The 17757-nt window shown below is 33.1% G+C and overlaps 2 protein-coding genes across 4 annotated transcripts in view; one reads left to right on the forward strand and one right to left on the reverse strand.

The window, feature by feature from the left end:
• Nucleotides 1-4782: 4782 nt before the first annotated feature.
• IFT20 (Intraflagellar transport 20) lies at nucleotides 4783-9058 on the forward strand. The gene is made up of 3 exons (XM_074180252.1): nucleotides 4783-5077; nucleotides 5134-5288; nucleotides 8881-9058. The coding sequence occupies exons 1-3, from the start codon at nucleotides 4954-4956 to the stop codon at nucleotides 8992-8994; spliced, it is 393 nt and encodes a 130-aa protein (XP_074036353.1). The 5' UTR covers nucleotides 4783-4953; the 3' UTR covers nucleotides 8995-9058.
• Nucleotides 8999-17757, reverse strand: part of LOC111512469 (probable protein phosphatase CG10417) — a 32501-nt gene continuing 23742 nt past the window's right edge. For all 3 annotated transcript variants that reach the window (XM_074180243.1, XM_074180241.1, XM_074180240.1), the window contains one exon: nucleotides 8999-10276. In XM_074180243.1, the coding sequence (XP_074036344.1) occupies nucleotides 10094-10276 (183 nt within the window). In that variant the 3' untranslated portion in view covers nucleotides 8999-10093. The remainder of the gene's footprint in view (nucleotides 10277-17757) is intronic.

A 17757-nucleotide genomic window follows, 5' to 3' on the forward strand; every position in this document is an offset into this window, starting at 1 on the left:
CACGCTATTCTTAAGACTTCAAAATTCTCTTGATACAATGATAATAGATTGTCAAATTATATTATCAATACTTAATAACATTGAAGATTCAATTTTATTTGCAGAATTAAACATCATTCATAGCACGATATTACCATTATCTGATATCGAAGAATTATTAAAGATAATGTCAAACCTTTACAAAGGCAGTTTACCAAACTTTAAAAACATTCAGTCGTATAATAAATTACTAAAAATTGAAATTAATTATAAAAATGGAATTATTATATTTGCAATTCATTTTCCGATACTTCTTGAAAATGTTTATGATTACTTCCATTTGTTCCCAATTCCAATACTCAACCAAGCTATCGTTCCTTTAAAACCCTATATAATTCTTAACTCGACTTACCATCATTATGAAGATGAACCCTGTACGAGAATTGAAAATACCTGCATATACCATGTTGACAACCAAATTTCAAAAGAAGATTGTTTACCGAAATTACTAATTGGTAAAACCGATCATCAATGCCAGACGATTCAAATTCAATTAGACCAGGACATAATAGAACCTGTCAACGATGCCTACATGATTATTATTCCCATTGAAAAGATCATGATTGAGAAAAATTGTAAGGAGCATGGATACGAAAATATCAGACAACCACAGTTGATCCATATCCCACATAAATGTAACCTCACTGTTAGAGGCGAAGTTTATTCCAACGACGCCACTTCCGTTCAAGGAAACCCTCTACAGTTACCCGAAATAGATACTATTCAGCTACATCCTGAGAATAACCCTATGAAAGTTCCTGAAAGAGTAAACCTCGACGAACTAACCCGACTTCAGGACCTTGCTGAAAAAACCCAATTACATCGACTAGAAGCCTTAGAAGAAGACAGCACTTCTTATACTTTAATGTATATTTGTATATTCATAGTTATAATACTTATTACATATTTTATTTTATATTCCAAATATAAGAACAAATTCAAATGTTTTAAAAGGAAAAATAAACAAGAAAATATTCATTTAGAAAATGTTGATGAAAATAATGTTAACGTATTATTTTCATCTTAGGGATGGAGGAGTTATGTATATAAAACCCTCCTTTATGCTTATTCATCAAATGCTGACTAAGTTATAATAAACTTATAAAAGCTAGCCATCTTGAAGGAGGAGTCAGTTCTGTTAGTACGATTGTCAGAGTAACTTCTGTACAATAAAGTCTGTAAATCTAAATAAAGTCTTTTTAAAAAGTGGTTCCCGTGGCCCGAAACTATAATTTGCAGTATCTACACATATCACGAGAATTTTCACATTGCAGAAAGCGGCAATAAGATCTATTTTAAATGTACCATGGAATACCAGTTGTAGAGAACTATTTCCTTCATTAAAAATCATGATCATTTACTCACCGCTCATTTATCAAAGTATAATAACAGTTAAGTCAAAGATAAATGAACATGCAACACACTCGTCAATTCACCCTCATGATACCAGACACAAACACAATTTGTTGGTGTCATTATGTCGTCTGCAACGAACGCAAAGAGACGACATACGGCTCTTCAACCTTCTTCCCACAGAGTTTAGGAATAGACCCTCGACGCAATTCAAAAATCAATTAAAACAGATACTATCCAATAACTGTTTCTATAGTATACTTGAATTCGAAACATTCATCAAGAAAAACAGAAATATCTTCATGACCCACAGAAACCTGTAGTTTTATTTATACTGATAGCACAATTCATCATTATCTATATATATATATATGCTTTATATATTTATAATATATAATGTCATTGTTTTTATGTATTATTTAGCTTTTCTATTGCGTTATACCTTCTATTTTTTTATCATTAACCAATTTTAATGTATGATCTTATATAAATTTTTAAATGTATTTTTCTACTGACCTGTCTACAAACTTTATGTTTCTTGAGACCAATAAAAATTATCATTATTATTATAGTAAAATTTGAAATTACTACCAAATAAACTGTAAACCAAAAATTATGAAACAAGCCCCTTGAATAGAACTGGCAGATACTTGATGAATATCCATATTAAAAAACTAATTAATACAGTTTACGTATTGCATGATTTTCACTACTATAAAGGTTTTTACAAAAACCGCGACACGTTTTTTGCTATACAATAGCTTCCTCAAGCATAAACTTCTAGCGAAAATCATACAATAAACTGTATTAATTAGTTTAGAAAAATTACTTCAACTGACGTTTTTGGTGGGTCTGAAAATTCTGCATATTCAATTTTGTAATATGAAAAAATTAAAGTTCTATTTATAACTCAAACTAGTTTTCACAGCTTTATTAATAGTAAGTAATATACTTACCTACTTGAAATCAAAATATTTTGAAACTGAGACATATGCGTATTCCCTATTGAGCTAGACGAAGATGTGACGCGGAAAGGCGCTTTTATGCAAGAGAAGAAACTTTGGATGGAAATGAAAAACCGACGTGTTTACTGCACAAAGTCCCTATCAACCCACAAGTTTCCCCATATTTTAGTAGTTCATTTAAAAAGATTCTCTCCAACAAAAGAAAGGCAAATTGAATGTTGTCATCGAATTTCCTCTAGAAGGATTGGATATGGACAATTTTGCAGCAGGAAATGTGACTACTTGTTATAATCTATATGCACTTTTGAATCACAGTGGGACTACGTACAGAGGGCATTATACAGCATACTGCAGACACCCGTATTCTGGCACCAGTGGCGGCTTCTCCTATGAGGCAGATGAGGCAGTGCCTCACCAATAATTTGCAAATTAAATAAATCACAAATTTATATCATTTTACTATTTGCATTCATTATTATATCAATTAGAATTATTATTAAATTAGTAAAATACGGTCCTGCCGCCGTCCGCCGTCAATTACCGCGTTTCACTATAAATATCATCCATCTCATTTCTGCTTTAGGTGGTATATGGATAGAGGCTTGCCTCTGCGTTTCTTTGTCTAGCGTATTACAATTGTTCTGTATGTCACAGCCGAATCTATAAATAGCTTTAAAATGTGCGTAAAAACTTCGTTTTCAGAGGCAAGCCTCGTAAGCGACACGAAAATTAACGAAAACTGACCGATTGTCTTTCAGGGAAGGGGCGTCTAATGCTAGTAATGCTATTTTTAGATTAACAGGTGGAGTTTGAGTTGAGGGTTAAAAGTGCACAGTGACAGTGGACACTTTTTTATTATAATAGATAGTTTTCGGTTCGGTGAGCAGTGAATCTCGGTGGTTTTTCTAAAATATTACATTACATTACTTTTTACCGAAAAATGGATTTAGCGGGACCTAGCATAGCGTCACAACTTCCCCAGGTAAATGTAAACATTCGCAATACTTGTGATCTTGTTAATATTTTAGTAAATGAACAGAATTGCCAGAAATTTTTAAATTATTATGTAATGCTGTTGTTTTGTCAGTGACAACCGCGTCAACAGAAAGAAGTTTCTCCGCGCTAAAAAGAATTAAGAATTATGTTAGAAATACTACTGGCCAGGCGCGACTTAGTAATATGGCAAAGATATCAATTGAAAAAGGTTTTATTAAATCACTAGATGAAAACGTTTTTATAGACGAGGTGATAGATCATTTTGCTGAACAGAAAAATCGCAGAATCCCTTTAATTTATAAAAAACTTTAATTTTTTGGACGCACGTTTTTCTTTTATGGTTAATATTTTTTCACATTTTTTCACAACTCCTTATTTTACGCAGGGTTGATTTTTTAGTTTATTTATAATTTGTTTTAAGTTTATTTAAGAATCTATATTCATTATTTAATATCTCTTCATCTTTTCACCAATCCCTTTTCCTCTATTTCTTTCAATCCCATCCTTTCCGCCCTTCCCTTCCATGGCAAGAATGGTCTACACCTACTTACCTAGTTAATATTTTTTCACATTTTTAGAATAAACTCCTTATTTTACGCAGAGTTGATTTTTTTAGTTTATTTTATAATTTGTTTTAAATTTTTGTTAAGTTTATTTCAGAATCTATATTTATTTATTTAATATCTTTATCTTTTCACCAATCCCTTTTCCTCTATTTCTCTCAATCCCATCCCTTCCGCCCTTCCCTTCCATGGCAAGAATGCTCTACACCTCCACGTTGGATCTTGCTGGACAGTTGCGTAATAAATATTTCTATAGGAACAAATTGTTCGATAACATAGCCCTAGCTTTATAAACAATTTTAATTTTTTTAAATTTAATGTTATAATTTTATTTACAAATGGTATTACACAACTGACGAAGTAGAGTGACCACTAGACTAACTTTAAATTCTAACTTTGCTAAAAAAAAAATTTAACTGTGCCTCACCATTTTTAAATACCACGAGCCGCCACTGTCTGGCACGTGGCACAAATACAACGATTCACACGTGTCACTAATTTCACCAAAATCGCTTGCGAGTGGAGAAGCATAGGTACGTCCCTTTTATGAAAATGATGGAACAAAATCGCACCTTTGAGATAACTGAGGGAAAGTTTCTTCTTCTTCATGCTCCTGTGCCAATATATTTCATATTTATATTCAAATATGTATTTGTTTCAATTTTTTAGAATTTGTTGATTCAAATAGAAGAGAATAATTGTTGATAAAATAATAGTACATTTATGACATTAAAAATAAAATAAATACAACAATAAAAATTAATTGGCGCTCCGGGGCGACTTCATTAATTCCAGTGGCGCATTTGCTTTTTCAGCTGCAGGAAAACCCGGAAAAACCTGCAGCACCACATCATCTGAAGATCTTGATCTAACAATGTCCTCTCTCTCATAAAACAAAATGTAGGGTGTCTCCAGAGGCTCCAATAAATTCAATGCATCGCCAGAACACTTCGTGACACTTGTTGATTCTATCCATCTTTCATTTAACTTACCTACACTACGTTTCTATGGAAACGGTCATTAACAACAAATAAACAATGGCAGATTCTTTGGGTCTAGCTGGAATTTATTTTGACGAGGTAGACAGAATATGTATTCTGGAACCTGAAGTTTCAAAGTCAACTAATGATTTGAAGGAAGAATGTTATATATACACTGAGAGTAAGAACAAATTCAAAAATGTTTTGTAGAATGAAGAAATCAATCGACGTTTTCAGAAATTGACGAGTTCCAAAAAATCGCAAGTAAATTCATTACGATGGTTGGGCAATTGGGCGAAGCAGTTGAAAAGCAAAAAATTCAGGCCATCGGTGCAAGAAATATTCTGCAAAGTATGGAAAAACAAAACGAAAGTAATCGTCAACAATTGCAGGTAGGAATAAAAATGCTCGATACAGTCATGTGCATGAATCAAAATTATCGTTGATATCAAACTAAAATAGAAGAATGGTGATTAGTTGATAAACTATTAATAACTTATCATAGATCTAGTTTCTTAGTTGAGTGACAATGGTAATTTAAATTTAGGATGTGTTTATTAATTCACTTTGACCAGTTAGAAGTTTGACCAGTTAGTAAAATCAATAAACTATTTTAAAAATGCTCAAATGGCGACAGGCACCCAAAGAGAAGGAGTTGATTTAGGTACTCATAGGTTTTCATCCTGATTCACAAACTCAAAGTAGGATACACCAAACTGAATCGAGATTCATTAATATTGGACATTTCTCCTTTTGAAATTGATTGTTTTAAAACGTGGCCCAATTACAGTCCAGATATTGACAAACTCACCCCAACACGTTGGGGTAAGTTGACATAGTACCAAACAGACTACAATACATTAATTGCTGAATCACAAAAACCAGGACCGGATTTAGAGAAAGGCAGGCGAGGCTACTGCCCTGGGGTCTCCACAAAAGGAGGGGCCCCCACTGTAAAGATAAAAGAACGCAAGTTTTACGGTTTTCCTCCCAAAACATTTGTTTGCATTTTTACTAAGAATATTTGCACAAACATAATAATATTGTTATCGATATATCTGAAAGCCCTGATTGCAATGGGAAACAAAGGTTTTGGCGCTCTAATTCTCCATCTTGATATAAAAAAAGTGAGTTCTGTTACGCCAGCGACGGAAATCGCATTTTCAAAATGCCAAAAATAGGTACTTTTTAGGTACCGAAGTCAAAAATTAAGTGCTCTGTAACTTACACCGCAACTCAATAATCAAAGTTGCGTTGCTAGCATTACATAATGCTAGCATGAGAACTGGATCCTCCGAGAGAAATATTAAGAGCAGATAATTGTTGGTTCACAGATAGATCAAAAACACCTTCCGGTTCTGTTTTTAGTTGCAGACCCAGGACAGAGATATCTACCTGCAGAGAGATTGGAAGAATCCAACCTCATACACAAGTCAATAAAAATATTCTCGGAGAGCCATGCGACGTTGGAAGCTCTTGGCTCCTACCGAGCAACGTCTAAATTGGTGGCAAATTGCTAAAAACGACTCTCCTCGATAGGAAGATTTAACAGATTGTATCTGGGCTAGATTCCTGGCCAGGAAGGCAATGAGGCTGCCGACTCCTTTGCAAAGGAGAATGCTGCAAGCAGCTTCATCGAACCAGAACCTATCATTGGCATCGCTTTAGGTTTTGCCAAACAAACTTTGAACATCTGGATGGCAAGAAGATTTATGGACTTCTGGCAGAATCTTCCAGGATTGGCTAACTCCAAGGCGTTTATTCACCCTTCGAAACTTGATACCAAACAGATGTTGGACTACAGTAAGGATGAACTATGAAGTTTATCAGGCCGTCTCACAGGTCACTGTCATTTGAATCATTATATACAGAGACTCGGGACTTTCGGGAGACAGTGTGTCGCCTCTCTTTGAAAAATGATAAAACAGCAGAGCATACATTTTGTGCCTGCCCCGTTGAGGATCGAATCAGGTTTTTAGAGTTCGGCAAAGCCGTACTCTTACCATCTGACCTGAGCTGGAGGTGGAGGGTGGAATAGACCCACTCACTTTAGACCTAACCTAACCTGCCTAACCAAACCATCACTGCAGATTCCTATTCTGAGGAAATCGAAGAATTGTACCGAAAATGCGTCACCAGCAGTTTTCATCACACGTCATGATCCGATCCAAAAAAAGATCGTTTTGGTTGCACAGAAACAATGAACAGATTTCGCAATGTGACATTTTCTGTTGGGGATTTTCGACCTTTCCAATATGTTGAAACTATCAGAAACAGCATTGGAGCTGACTCTCAGCTCTTTTGCCAACCCACTCAACGTTTGTAACGGGTCAGTCTCTACCAGGTTTCTCAAATCCTTGTCTTGTATTACTGTAGATAGACCATTACGTTCATTTACACAATTATTACGAAAAGCCTGATTAACTTTTCTGGCTGTTTCAGCAGCGCTTTAGTTCAATTTGAATTCATAGAGAAAAATTGGCCAAAAATCGCTCAACGACATTATGTGAGATAGTGAGAGAAAACAACTTAGCAAAAACAGTAGAAACTGCCAACACCGTTGCAAACCAATTTCACACATGGTGTACCAGTACGGGCTTGTGTGTGAACAGAGAAAAATCAAATTTTATCTCATTCATTTCAAAAAACATCAATGATACGTTCTGTTCCCTGATTAGAATTGATGGCAAAAGTATTGAACAGGTCACATCAACGAGGTTTCTAGGTATCACCTTGGACCATAAACTAAGCTGGGAAAACCATATTAACAGCTTCTGTAATAAACTGAGTAAAAACTGCTTTGTACTAAGGCAATTGAAGAATACAGTGTCAATGGACGTGCTGTTATTGGTTTACTATGGTTTGATACAATCAAATATATCCTATGGGTTTTGATATTTTGGGGAGGCTCAACTCAAATAGAAAAAGTATTTCTACAGCAAAAGAAAATTATTAGATGCATAAAAAGGGTACATCAAAGAATATCATGCAAAGAAATATTTACTGAATTATTTATTCTAACTGTGCCATCATTGTACATATTTCAAACGTAAAAAAACAATTGGAAGTACTACCTACAAATAGTGCTCACCATAACTATAATACACGAAGTGCAGGGAATTTGCAGCAGCCGTTTTCGAGACTTGCCATTGGTCAATGCTCTCACATATACAAAGGCATCGTATTTTATAATTATTTCAAGAACAAATATGGCAGTGAAAAAAAATTCAATGATTTTAAAACTTTTAAATCTCTTTTAAGTAAGTTCTTGCTGAGAAAAGCATTCTATTCTGTGAAGGAATTTTTAAATGACTGATTATGACCTTTTTTAACCTTTTTTAACAAATTTTAGCGTTGAAAGTAGTTTGTGTATGTAGTAGTTTGTGTATGTAGAATAGTCTTATAAATAGGTATATATTCTGATTTTAATTGACTAGTCTGATGAAGTAGTAACATTTGTGTACTAAATTATTTTGTAACATATTATGTTCTGCTTTTACAGATGATTAAATTCTATTCTATTCTATTCTATGTAGTAATAGGCTGGAAGACAAAAAATTGAAATTCGGGAAAAAATTAACAGCATCAATGTATAGAAAACAAAATTATCTATCGAGCAGTATATAACATGACACAGTTGAATGAATATTTGAGATACGTAGCTACAAAAAAAAATTACATTAAACTGGACAAAGCTTTTTGAAACAACCTATAATTTCAAAGTGTTACCCGTATTCTATGTCTTATAGTCCCTGAACATTGTATTTCATTTTTACCTTTTGTACATATATTGTTTTTCTATATACTTTTGACTTGTCCTACAGCTGTATTGCTTAAATCAGTAAAGAATGAATTGTATCTTTTTCTCGCCTTAGATAAAGATGAAGAATTCAACTTTATTTAGAGTACCTCGCTGGTAGATAACACTTTCATCTTCAGATTAAATACCCTGTATAATACACCAAAAAATTTACTTTTTTACAGGCACTTACTACGGAAACATCCATGGAATTAGAACGACTGAAAATTCATTTGAACTCCTTGCAAAAAACTGAAATGGAGCAGAATGAGGTTATAAATCAACTAACGCATTGTTAAAAAATCTATTAAATAATTTATTGTTATATCAATAGCTATGCTAAATAAAACGAGATGAAACAAATTTACAATTGAAGTTCAATTTTTCAAAGTTGATGAAAGAAATCATTCTGGAGAAAGAAATTCAACTACGGGATGCAAATAAACGGAAATTAATATAAATGCTTTATAGACAATTATACCAACATAAAACTAAACTAATAAAAAAATACACATATATGATACAACAGAACCACCACAATTTTGTATAACTGAAGGCACCTCTACCATGACTTGCTAGACTTAGTGAAAATAGTTTATCACTTCAACTTGAATTATTTAGAGACCTTCATGTTTGTAAATTGTATTTTTGTGTATGCAACAGTTCCAATTAAATCATACAGAGCTCAAAAAAGTATAAAAATTGTAGTGATCTAAACAAAAATTATAAATTCTGTTCTTAGGGATCCACCCTAAAATAATAAGTGTCGGCAATTTTATTCATGCAAGAAAACAGAGTAAATATACCTAACTTCTTTCATATTTTCCTCTAAATGTTGAAAACTATTCTATTCGTTCATTTTGAATTCCAAATCATTGAGCATCCTTGAATAATATTTGAATGAATATTAGGAATTTTATTGAATTCCAAATTAGCATTTAATGAGTTTTATTTCAAAAATTATTGTGGCTCTTCTATGCGTTCGTGAAAAACATTTCTTCAAAAGAGATTCTCCGACTTCAAGAGTTAAATAAATGATAACCTATATTAGAAATGAAGATTCAATTTTAATGAGACAACTGGAACGAATAAAACTGAGCATAGAAAGTTAGGTATCAAGAAGAACAATTAGAATTGTTATCGGTAAGTATATCATATGGAAACAATAAACCTTTTTCAGTAAGACGCAAATCTTTGAATCGAACTCACTCAGATTCTATCAATGAAGTGATTCTTCATTGTTGGATCCTATAGGATACTCTTTCGATTTAAAAAGAAAACTTTACTCGTGGAAAACACTCAAAGTAAACTGATTCTGGAAACATATTTTTACAAAACTGACAATAAGATTTACATACTGTTATTTAACCTATACTATCCAACACATTTTTGAAAATGTCACACTGTTGATTCGATGTGTACTTTTTCTTCAGTCTTCGCCCTTTTTGAATCCGTATTGGAGGTTTCGGGAGGAGCAGATCTCTTACAAATGTTTGATTTGAACTGTACTATTATCGCTGTCATGTTATCACAACCGGTCCCATCACCAAATGTGTTGGGGGCCAAACAATGGTCAAACATCTGAAAAAATAAATATCCAATGAAAGCAAGAAATATCTGAAATGAATGTTATTCCCTCATAATGCTAAAAAGCTTTTCCCATTACCAATGCCGATACAAAAACCATCCCAAGGCATAAATTAGAAAGAAATTCGATACACACATAATACGAAATATACTCGATGCTGAACTGAATTCTGCTACTAGATGTTTAAAGCAGATAATAAAGTAGTTACGGAGTTGCCTCTGGATGAGGCATGATTACTGTGTTGTTTTTGGCCAAAAAATTACCAACAAGAAATGACGAGTGAGCAGGTGCATTATAGTGAAGCAAAAGCTATGAATTGCTTTTTCACGTTTTCTTCGTATTGTTTCTCGCAGGCAACACATAACTGCAAGATCATACTCCTTATTGACCGTACGACCATGTACCAAGAACTCCTGATGTACTACGCCACAGTAATCGAAGAAAACAGTGAGCAAAACCTTGACATTTGATCTAACTTGGCAGGCTTTTTTTGGTCTTGAATCTCCTGGGCTCTTTCATTGGGACCATTGAACTTTGATAGATAGATAGATAGAGAAGTCTTGTTTTTAGGAACGTCTTTAGACGAAAATTTGACCTGGAGCGGTCATATTCAGAAGGTCTGCAATAAACTCAATTCCGCATATTACTCAATCAAACAATTGAAAAACACTCTAGATAATTTTGGATTGATGAATGTCTACTTTTCTATGGCTTATTCTCATATCAGCTTTAGTTTCAAAGAAGTTTCAAAACTTCTTTGACATCTGTCGAAGAAGTAAAGAAATAAGCTCTTAAAAAAGGAATAACTGCATATTTATTCGAATTTTTATCCATTTCTGAAGACGGAGGCAGATTTTGGCCTCCGAAACGTAAAAGATAAGTATAATTTCTTAATATTTTTTTGATAGGCAAAATTGTAAAATACGACAAGTTACTGATAAATAGAAGATTTTTCTTTGTGAAAAATACTTTGATTTTTACGCAGTAACTTATCGGGGTAAACTAAAAAGTTTGCCCTTCTACACTTGTATAAAGTTCTCCATTATAATTTTTATATTTTTTCAGATTGTGGAAGGTAACCATTACCCAAAAAAAGGTCGATAAAAAACTGATTTTTTCCTCCACAAAAAATGACTTTCGTTGAATATTATTGTTTTTGTATTGTTCAACTTCTGTAGTTTTATTTTGTTTATTAATTATGACTTAGCACATGTACTCAATGTACCAAAGTGTCAAATAAATAAATAAATAAATAAATAAATATGCTTTATTAGTTCTTTGTAATAAAAAACCTGTTCAGGTGTAGAACATGTCAATTATTACAGTAAACATTATAGAAGTAGTAGAAAATCATACGACAGTATCATTAATATTGGTTAAGAATATAGTTATAAAGTCAATATACTTAATAATATTATTATGCTTCAAAAAAAAGGAAATAAAGTACAATAATAAATTCCCCCACTGGTATAGCGCTGAACTTAGGCAGACAATAAAGGAAAAGGAAAAATACTTTAAAAAATCCAAACGTGCAACTCCAAAACATGATGAATACAGAAATAAATTTTGTGAACTTAGAGTAAAAGTGAAAAAATTAATTAAACAATGTAAGAATTTTGGAATTACATAAACAATAAAAAAATTATTACAAAATATCTAATAATTTCAGATATAAAGATGAAGTCATTTCTGATGACCAAGATATTGCTAATGCTTTTGCTGAATATTTTCAATCAGTTTATAGTAATGAATTATCCAGGTGGTACCAATCTCTCTCTAGAAACCAACCTGCGAGAATTATGTATATCATCAATTTCCGAACAAGATATCTGTAAAGCAGTTAAATCCCTGAAACCCAAAACATCAACTGGAGTTGACGGTATTCCATCTTACTTTAAGAAAGGTTATATGGAAAACTTAATAAGACCTCTGAACATAATCTTCAATAGCTTTGTTGAAAGTAGTGTGTTTCCAAAACAACTCAAAATGGGACGCATAATTCCTATCCATAAATCTGGCAATCAAAATCTCATAACAAACTATAGGCCGATAACAATACTCCCCTCATTATCAAAAATCTTGGAGAGAATCTTATATAACAGACTATATGCCCATGTTGAAGACACTATCTGCAGAGAACAGCACGGTTTTGTTAATAAAAAATCGACTGTTACAAATCTCATAGTGTTCAGCAATAACTTAGCACTCTCGATAAATACTGGAAAACAAGTTGATGTAATCTACACAGACCTAGCGAAAGCATTCGACAAAGTGAACGATGGAGTTCTCATCGCCAAATTAACGAAATTCTCAATGAATCAATCAATGATAACATCAGTGCAGTCATATCTATCAGATAGAGATCAATTTGTTGCTTTCAATAGAAAAAGGTCGACACTATTCAGACCAACCTCTTGCGTTCCTCAGGGATCAATTCTAGGTCCACTTTTATTTATAATGTTCATTAACAATATAGGTGATTATATAAGACATTCCAAATTCCTGCTCTATGCAGATGATCTCAAACTATACCAAACCATCAACGATAACAAAGACAGTGAAAACCTTCACAAAGACTTAGATTCTATCACTATCTTTTGTGAGACGAACAACTTGATGCTGAATGAGGGTAAATGCAAAGTTATGCAATGTTATTGCTCCAACGGAATATTCAGTAAATGGCACCAAACCGGAAAAACTTGCTCAAATCAAAGATCTAGGAGTCATATTTAATAGTAACTTCAATTTCAGAAATCACATAGAATATATTGTACGTGATGCAAACAGAAAGCTTGGTTTTGGGTTAAGAAACGCCAGGGATTTCAAATGGGAACTAGGATTTCTTCTATTCAATGCCTTTGTCAGATCAAAGCTTGAATACGCTTCAACAATCTGGAACGCACAAACGGCATTTCATTCAGAGACGATAGAAAAAATACAGAAGAAATTTCTTAGGTACACCTACTTACAAAAAAATAGAAGAGTCTCCCTCCATGATCTCCTATAGTACTCAACTAGAACATTTTGACATGCCAACCCTGTCGGATCGTCGAGGCTTGAATGATGTACTATTGATATTCAACATATTTAATCAGATAATAAATGTACCTGAACTCCTCAGTGTGATCAATCTTCATATTCCTAGTGCTAGTCTAAGAAATCGCAATAGGGTTTTCTATGTAGACACCCGATCAGAGTCTCCACTCAATTGCTGCCTTAGGCAAGTGAATGATCTAGTCGTAAGTCACCAAAGTCTTGATTTTTTTTGCTGTGATGAATTAGAAATGAGACAGTCGTTTAAAAAAAAATGTGCCATATATATCTGTTTTTATTAACGTTTCTCTTGTACATAATTTTAGGTGTTTATTTACTCTGTGTGTTTTAAAAACCATATATTTTACGTACCATGACATTGACTGTATACATGTAATCGGATGTAAACCTGTTTGGAATGCAGTTTAAATAAAATCTATCTATCTATATTTATTTATTTATTTTTATTTATTCACGGGTAACTCCCATTTAATATAAGTTATACAAATATCAGATTGTTAACACAAATCTTATCTAATTTAATTATAAGTAATAACAATTTAAACAGTTATAATAGAGAATCGAAATGAAGCGAGAATAAAAGTAAATGACAGATACAAGCAATTTAAGAATAAGTATATCTTAACTTATTTCTAAGAATGTCCTCGGAAATATGAAAGAGATCGAATTTTGTATTGTTCCCGTTTATGACTATTCTTGATAAAGGAGAATGCATTCCATAGTTACACCTATGGTAATCTATTGCAAAGGTTAGATTATTTCGTGTTTTTCTAGAGGGAACATGCAGATTTACTTGGGCAAGAAGAGTTGAGCAATTAATTCTAAAATTTAGCAATTTATGAAGGAATATAATATCTATATGTTCTCTGCGTAAACTAAGTTTCGGTAAACCAGTTACAGACCGAATTTCTGAAAAAGAGTGATCACTGAGAGGTATAGACAACTTAAAGGCAATATATTTTATAAATTTGTTTTGTACTTTTTCTATAGTGTACTTATGAATTTCATAAGTTGGTGACCAAACACAGCTACAATATTCTGTAATCGATCTAACCAAAGCGAAATACAATAACTTGATAGAATTAATGTTGGTGAAGTCTTTTGTAGTCCTGCATAGAAAGCCTAACATTTTCATTGCTTTGCTAGAGATCTGTTCATACTGCAGGTGAAAATCCATTTTGACATCCACCACTACACCAAGATCTCGTATGGATTTCACCGATTCTAATAGTTTGCCTGCTATAGTATACATATTGTTGTAATGAGTAAGTGATCTAGAAAAAGACATACTTTTGCATTTAGACACATTCACGTCCATATCATTGTCTACACACCATTCAGTAAAAGATGTAATGTCATTCTGAATATGTTCGTAGTCAACTGTGGATACAATGGTTTTGAATATTTTCAAATCATCAGCAAACATTAATACTTCAGAATGACTAATTTTGGTTTTGATATCGTTGACAAAGATATTAAATAGGAATGGCCCTAAATGGCTTCCTTGTGGAACTCCTGAGCTAACCGAGATTTGTTGAGATGTAAATCCTTTAATTTTTACAACTTGTGTTCTGTTACATAGATAATTTGTGAGCCATTTCAATAAATTCCCAAAGAAACCGATTGCCTCCAATTTTGCACCGAGAATCCTGTGATTAACTGTGTCAAATGCTTTGGAAAAATCTGTGTATATCACATCCACTTGCTGTTTTTTCTCCAAAGCATTTAAGATATACTGAGAGTAGAGCAACAAATTAGTATTGGTTGATTTGCCCTGGCAAAAACCATGTTGCTCATCAATTATAACCTGATTCAGAGGGGTCTTTATATTATCGCATATGATGCTTTCCATCAATTTAGGTATAGCACTCAATATGCTAATGGGGCGAAAATTTTTTATGTTTGCTCTGTCTCCAGACTTATATATAGGCGTTATGTAACTCGATTTCCATACAAGAGGGACCTCACCTAGACTGAGTGAAGCTGTAAAAAGCAAACATAGTGGTTTTGTCAGAGTAAATCTACAATTTTTCAATAACATTGTTGTAATACCGTCAGGTCCTGGACCTTTATATGGATCCAATTGAGATAATTTATTACAAATAATTTCCAAACTAATTGCACAACTATTCATTTCCACAGTCTTATCCGTGGTGAAGGTCGGAATTTCATCAACAGTATCAGGCTTGTACACAGATTGAAACTGTTGTGCGAATGCATTTGCAATATCATTACCATTGTCGTAGGTCAAATTATCACTATACATAGTCTCAGGTAAGCCATTATTTTTCCGTTTGGTATTCACAAAGTTCCAAAAATATTTAGTGTTAGATGCTATGTTATTTTCAACTGTTTTAATGTAATTTTCATAACCTACTTTGCAAGCTGATTTGCACTGAGCTCTAATATTGGAAAATATCAGATAGTCATCCCAACTTTTGCTAGTTTTGTATGCTTTGTGAGCTTTTTTCTTTTCCATAGTTAGCACCTTCAAATCAATGTCAAACCAACGGGGAAATCTTGGCTTTGAGAGGCGGACGGCAGGAACAAAATTATGTATCCCGTTATACAAAATATCATAAAAACTTTCAGTAACTTGGTTAATGTCAGTTATGTTGCCAAGATATGAGTCCCAATCAATGCCAGCTAGATAGTAATTTAAGCCAACATAATTCGCATTTTTGAAGTCAAAAAGAAAATCTTCATATTCTAGCTCTTTAAAATCATTAGGATTTGATATTGTTATTGCTAGCGCTGGATGGTGGGTATCACATGGCAACAAACAGTCACTAGACGCTTCTACAATACAGTCATTAGGTTCGTTTGAAAATAAAAGATCTAACATAACACCATAACAATTGTTAATATTATTTAATTGAAAGAGATTATAAAAAGAGAAGCAGTCTATCATTGTTTGAGCTGCAATATTGTTATTGTTAAGGGCAGATATACCCAGCTCATCATTAAACCAGTCAATATTCGGCAAGTTATAATCTCCTAATAAAAAGAATTTATGCTGAGGAAACCTATCTAATACACTTTCAACACTGGCACAGTGGTTTATGTACAAATCAAGATTGGAAGCTGGAGGTAAGTAAACAGCACCGATGATGACTTCCAAGCCATGGACCGTTGTACAGACAAAGATTTGTTCTACATTCTGCACTTCAACAACAATGGATCTTGAGAAATGATTTTTTTTTTATTGCCACAAGGACTCCTCCACCTCTAGATTTGGAACTGGTTTGAGGCGATCGATCTTTCCTAAATACCGTATAATTTGATAACCCTATTTCTTCAGTTTCAATGTCATCATTCAACCAAGTTTCTGTGAGTACTAAGATGTCATGGTTACTAATTGCTACATTTTGCTCAAGATCTTTAAGTTTAGTTCTAATACCACGAACATTTTGATAATACAACTCTACTTCCTTCATTGTTTTAACTGGAGAGTTACCCTTAGTTAGTTTTTTTGTACAATTTTAGGTATCCCATTGATATACCTTATCGTGAGATTGGTCTCTCCCTTGGCAACTCTGGTGTTGAGTTGTTCTCTCAGATCTTTCAAATAATTACGCTGAGTTATGGTTAAGTCAGAACTAACTTTTATATTATGTTGAATTTTATTTTTGTTTTTCAAGATATTCAGAACATCATCATTGTTTTTTAGCAAAACTTTAATTGGTCTAGTAGTGCTACTAGATTTGCCGACCCGGATTACTTTTATGACTTCAATATCGAAGCCCAATTCTACAATAAATTCTCGAACTTTATTAGTATCGTGAACTATTTTCTCCTTAACAATGGTTGAAGAGGATTCTGGGATATTATACACCATTAAATTGTTAGCCCTTCGGCGACGTTCTTCCAGTTCGAATATCATCGTTTCCAAGTTTATAGAAGAGTTTTCAGAGGTGTTATCTATCAGATTAGAATTTATTTTAGTGACCAAGTCATTGACCTTTTTCTCCAGGGCCTCAATCTGTCTTTTCATAACTGGAACCAATTTGATACCTTCCAAGCATTCATCACAGAAAAACTTGAGTACTCTTTTCGTCTTCAAGACCATACATTTAATTTCAGAAGCAGTAAGATCAGCACAAGTGTAATGAATTCTTTGATGACATCCATCGCAAACACAGAATTGATCATCATTAATAGATTTTTCACACTTTAAACATGTCATGATCCTCTTTGAAATTTATTAATTCCACGACACTGTATACTGATAAGTATGTAGATATGGAATATTGTTGATAGTTTTTGCCTGGAGCAAAATAAAAAAGAAACTAAGGTTTTTATTGGTAAATTTCACGAATTTTGATAATAAATTGTTAATTATCATCAAGTTTCTGCTTCACCAATAACAGCCGAACCACTAATTATTGAATCAACTGAACCATCACTATTGATATTATCC

The sequence above is a fragment of the Leptinotarsa decemlineata genome, unplaced genomic scaffold, assembly GCF_025532065.1.
Source record: "Leptinotarsa decemlineata unplaced genomic scaffold, Ldec_3_MD MMD2_tig00026294_RagTag_RagTag, whole genome shotgun sequence".
NCBI lineage: Eukaryota > Metazoa > Arthropoda > Insecta > Coleoptera > Chrysomelidae > Leptinotarsa > Leptinotarsa decemlineata.

Excerpts from the sequence above, each read along its gene's own strand:
- IFT20 (XM_074180252.1), top strand. The coding sequence starts at position 4,954 with ATGGCAGATTCTTTGGGTCTAGCTGGAATTTATTTTGACGAGGTAGAC. Across the intron at positions 5,078-5,133 it reads ATGTTATATATACACTGAGA|AAATTGACGAGTTCCAAAAA; the intron begins GTAAGAACAAAT and ends CGACGTTTTCAG. Across the intron at positions 5,289-8,880 it reads GTAATCGTCAACAATTGCAG|GCACTTACTACGGAAACATC; the intron begins GTAGGAATAAAA and ends ACTTTTTTACAG.